The sequence below is a fragment of the Eptatretus burgeri genome, chromosome 13, assembly GCF_056783735.1.
Source record: "Eptatretus burgeri isolate ZD-2024b chromosome 13, Ebu_testis_v1, whole genome shotgun sequence".
In the NCBI taxonomy this organism is placed as follows: domain Eukaryota; kingdom Metazoa; phylum Chordata; class Myxini; order Myxiniformes; family Myxinidae; genus Eptatretus; species Eptatretus burgeri.
Window position 1 is genome coordinate 26,214,182 of NC_140973.1, and position 5,000 is coordinate 26,219,181.

Genomic DNA, 5,000 nt, shown 5'->3' on the forward strand with positions numbered 1-5,000 from the left:
GGGGGAAAGGAACCAATCCGTGGCCGCGTTTCTGACTCCCTGGGCATCATCTCCTTTGACAAATGCTTTTTCTATTTAAAAAGGATACATAATTTGATGTCACGACAACTGATATGCCTCCGCCAACATTGTTAAATCTTTATACATACCTGTACCAAGTATGATATAAATCCCTTCAGCTGTTCTGAAGTACCACGTTTTTACCAGACATGACCTCTGACCTCTTGATGCCGAAATCTAATCAGTTCATCTTTGCACGATAATGTATACTTGTACCAAGTTTGATCAAATTCCCATTAATGGTTTTCAAGTTTACGCGGAAAAATAATTTTTACCCAATGGGACATCTGGCATTTGACCTCTTGACCCGATAATCGAATCAGTTTCTTTTCACAAGATTAAACATACTTGGACCAAGTTTGACTTGGATCCCTTCAGCCATTCTTAAGTTATCACGGTAACGTAACTCTATCACGGACAGAAAGATGGACGGACGGACAACCCGAAAACATAATTCTTTAGACAAATCTGCGACGTCGTCGGTGGAGACATAGAAATTAAAATAAATGTTAAAAAAAACATCATAACAAAACGAAGGACATGTCCACAGTCCAACAAATGATTACAGAAACCATCCCAATATTACTCTGCAACTTCCATGACTAACCCTTTGAGTCCAAAGCCATCGCCTGAAGGTGAAGAGGACGTTGAAACTTCGCAGAATTTCCTGGGTTCCATAATACTGTCAGTGCCAAGAAGCTGGCGAGCAGCACGGTCTGCGAGCAGCTCCATCAGTCCATATGAATCTCCCACATTAAGAAACATGGAGAAGTGGTAGTCAGAACCACGTGTACTCACTTCGACTCCTTCAGGGAAAAGTACAGTGGCCTTTTTCTCCAGACACCTCACTTCAACCCATGGTAGAATCAGCTTCACTGAGCAGGATCAGGAGGAGATCATGAAAAATGATATTATAAAGGCAGAATAAGGACCTGGGTTGAATCATTGTGATAACAAGCAGAGTACCCACCTGACAGGCGACCCTGTTCCAGGCATGCAACACGTTCTTCTGACGCATACCTTTATTTGGGCGGTGCAGAGGCAAACTGACAGCTCCGTATACGAAAAAAAAAAAAAACACCCGGGTTATGTGCATGAAGCAAAAACATACCTACTGCTTATAAAACAACTCAAAGCACTGGAAAATGTGGGGACAAGAATACTGCATGTACTGTAAATAGTGGAGACTTGTAATACCCTCCCCCACCTGGAGGTGGCACTACAAGATACATTTACATAGAGAATTGGACTTTCCCCATCCTCCCTCCCCCCCCCCCCATTCTCCCCTGCCCCCCACCCAAGACCACAGGCAAGATAAAAACACCCTTATACATTTATTGGAGTCATGCTGATCCTCTGTAGCAAGTCTCGATGTAATTGGCCCAGAACTGTAGGAGGAGTAGCGCGACAAACAAACACACAAACATGGGTCTGTGAATTATAGTTAGGACAAGACGACCCGTGAACCCGTTGGGTTCCCGTTGTGACAGTGGTTGATGAAAAAAATCATTTCAAGAAAAAACAAAAAAGATAGCTCCAGCGAACTATACCACTAAGGGTTTTTGCATTGATCAAATACTCCCGAAGAGGACTTGACTGATTCGGAAATTGATTTTTTAGTAATTTATTTCGTTGCCCGATTTGAACGAAAGTTGATACTGCACACGGCAGGCGAATGGTGAGTAAGGTGGGCTGAAAATTGTTGCACTATAGTGTACCGTTTTGGGTGTATTTCGGGAACATATATATATATATACATATATATATATATATATATATATATATATATATATATATATATATATATATATATATATATATATATATATACAAAATGCGTTTTAGTAATATATAGATAATGATAATCCATATATTATAATGTAGCAAGTGTTTGTGATTATGTATGCATGTATGTATGTATGCATGCATGCATGTATAGTATGTATGTCTGCTCTTCACCTTTTGGTTTGACAGGTGACCTGACGTCACCCACAATTGTAACCTGAAATACTTAACCGAAAGTACCCGAGGACCCAAAAGATCCTCAAAGACCCCGAAGACCTAATAGATCCTCAAAGACACTGAAGACCCAAAAGATCCTTGAAGACCCCAAAGGCCATGAAGACCACAAGACACGAAAGACAGAGCATCCAAAATACTCTAAAGACCCCAAGGACCCAAAAGACCCCACGGACACATGGAAATTCTGCATAATGTAAAATGTGACTTCAGGTCCCCAACCCCAACCCAACCCCACACACACACCCACACCCACACCCACACCAATCTCAAGTCCTCAACTACCCTCCCAGCTCTGTGCTCTCTCTTCCTCTCCCCCACTCCAGCCACCATACCCAAACTCTGTGCTCCTCTCCCCCTTTCTTCAAATCCTCAATCCCATCCCCGCATTCCCAATGTCTCATTCTCCCTCTTCCAACTCCATGTACTCCCACTCCGACCTCACCACTTCTTAACATTACACGGGGAACTTTCATGCATGAGAAGACCATTTGGCCTATCATGCCTGCGTTATTCCTGTCCCCAATTGTTAAGAACAATATTAAAAGTGAATAAAGACAGAATGTTAAATTCACAATCACTCCCCCTTTTCTTCCCTTATCCTTACTACAAGTCATGGACCGGTGTTTGACGCGCTACTCCTTCAGTTCTGGGCCGATTACATCCAGACTTCCAACATAAGATCAGCGGGAATGTAGAGGGGTGTTTTTATCTTTGCTGGTGGTCTCGGAGTTGGGGGGAGGGGGCTGAGGGAAGCAAATTCTCGATATAAATGTGTATCGTGTGGCACCACCTCCAGGTTTTCCCTAGTATGACAAGTCTGCACCATTTGCAGTGCAGTATTCCTGTTCCCACGTTTTCCAGTGCAGTGAGGTGTTTTGAATTATAAGCAGTCGGTAAGTTTTTGCTTCTTGCAAGTAACCCAAGTTTTTTGGGGGGGGGGGGGTTTTGTCTCCACAGAGCTGTCAGAAGAACGTGTTGCATGCTTCGAACAAGATCGCCCGTCGGGTGGGTACTCTGCGAGTAATAATAATCATTATTATTATTATTTCAGTTTTATTGCCAAACACCAAACAAAAAGTATGAAGTCAAAGGATATTTGGATTATAAGGGATAACTAATAAAAATAAAAACAAAGATGTAAATTAACATCAAAATTAAAAACTATGAAAACTCTGCTATTCAAAAAGTTTAACATAACTAAATTAATAGCAAATTAAAAATGATGAAAATTTTACAAAAAGAGAACCAAATTTGGCACCAACAATAAAGTATTAATTGAAAGAAAATTGAAAGCTAAAATTAAAAGTGCAAAAACACTTTTACAGACAATATACAGGTCATTGACGAAAAATGGAAACACCTGGGTAAATGAGGGACATCAGTACGTACATTGAAAGCAATGGCTTCCACACAGGTGTGACCCATGTGTTAATTAAGAAAACAACATTCCAGCATGTATAAAAATGCTGAACAGGCCTGGTTGCCTATAATTATGGCTGGCATGGCTGCAATAAGAGACCTCAGTGACTGAGAGAGGGGTGATTGTTGGGGCACAAAAGGCAGGAACTTCAGTGACGAAGACAGCTCAACTTGCTGATGTTTCATGAGCAAGTGTCCAAGGTGATGTTGGCATTGGACTCCGAGGGAAAGACATCATCAGCAAAGGGCAACAACTCCAGAAAGTGCATACTCCATATTCATGCATTAATTTGAAGTGCAAAGAAAAGCCAGCGAGCAAATGCAGATCGATTGACTGTAAATTCCAACCTTGGGTGCGAGCAGCAAGTTTCATCAAAAATGGTCTGTCGAAAACTCCACAGAGCGCGATACCATAGTTGGGTTGCAGTGCACAAACAGCTTATCGCACCTGGCAATGCATGTTTGCAAGTCCAGTGGTACAAAGAGCACAGGCAATGGACTACTGAGCAGTGGAGAAATGTAATAAGGTCAGATGAATCGTCCTTCACCATGTTCTTGACAAACAGACGAGTGCACGTGTGGCACAAACCTAAAGAACTCTGCAACTCTGAGTGCTTGGTTCCAACAGTGAAGTCTTCTGGTGGTTCTCTAATGTTGTGCAGCACCTTTTCATGGCATGGTTTGGGTGCAGTCATTTCTTTAGAAAGCAAGGTCAATGCCAATCGTGACTTCATGGCACTGGGTGGTCATTTTCACCCCATGTTGCAGCATTTCTTTCCTGCTGGAGGGGTGTCTTCCAGGATGACAATGCCCCCATCCAGAGCACGTGTGGTCGCCCAATGGTTTGAGGAGCAAGACACTGATGTTATCCATGCCATGGCCTTCTCAGTCACCAGATCTGAACCCATGCATTCAACATTTATGGGATATTCTGGAATGACGCCTGAGACAGCATATTCCACCTCCATCAAGCAGGTGCGAGTTGATTGACCTTGTCATGGAAGAATGGTGCCACATCCCTCCTGCAGAATTACAGACTCTGGTGGACACTATGCCATGGCGCATACAGGCCGAACTGGCTGCATGTGGTGGCCCAACGCCCTATTAAGTGAATTTACAGTGATGGTTTCATTTTTGTCCACTACCTGTACAAACAACGTACATGATTAAAATGGATGAAAACAAAAGTGATATTTAAACACAAGGAAAAAAAATTAAATAGTTCAGATATTATTAATGTTCAACAAATGGAAAAGGAATATAATGGGGACAGTTTGTATCATCGTGTTTGGGTTTGCGGCATATCAATTTGTTTTGAGTTTTTTTAAGTTCTGGCTACATACCAAATGCTGAGTTTGAGTAAAAAGATGGTGATGATGACTGGAAATGAGTAGAGGCTTAGCACTAAAACGGCACCCAGGAGAGCACATACATCTGCCAGACTGAACAGTTTACGTTTTGTATCCCATGGATAGGCAGGATCTGCATCTGGACCTGAA

At 42.2% G+C, this 5,000-nt stretch overlaps 1 protein-coding gene across 1 annotated transcript in view; it reads right to left on the minus strand.

Annotated features, from left to right (window-relative positions):
- LOC147014111 (TBC1 domain family member 9-like) overlaps nucleotides 1-5,000 on the minus strand; it is a 98,619-nt gene that overhangs the window by 67,872 nt on the left and 25,747 nt on the right. Inside the window, exon 5 of the mRNA XM_085851796.1 lies at nucleotides 668-935. Coding sequence (XP_085707922.1) covers nucleotides 668-935 — 268 coding nt within the window. The remainder of the gene's footprint in view (nucleotides 1-667; nucleotides 936-5,000) is intronic.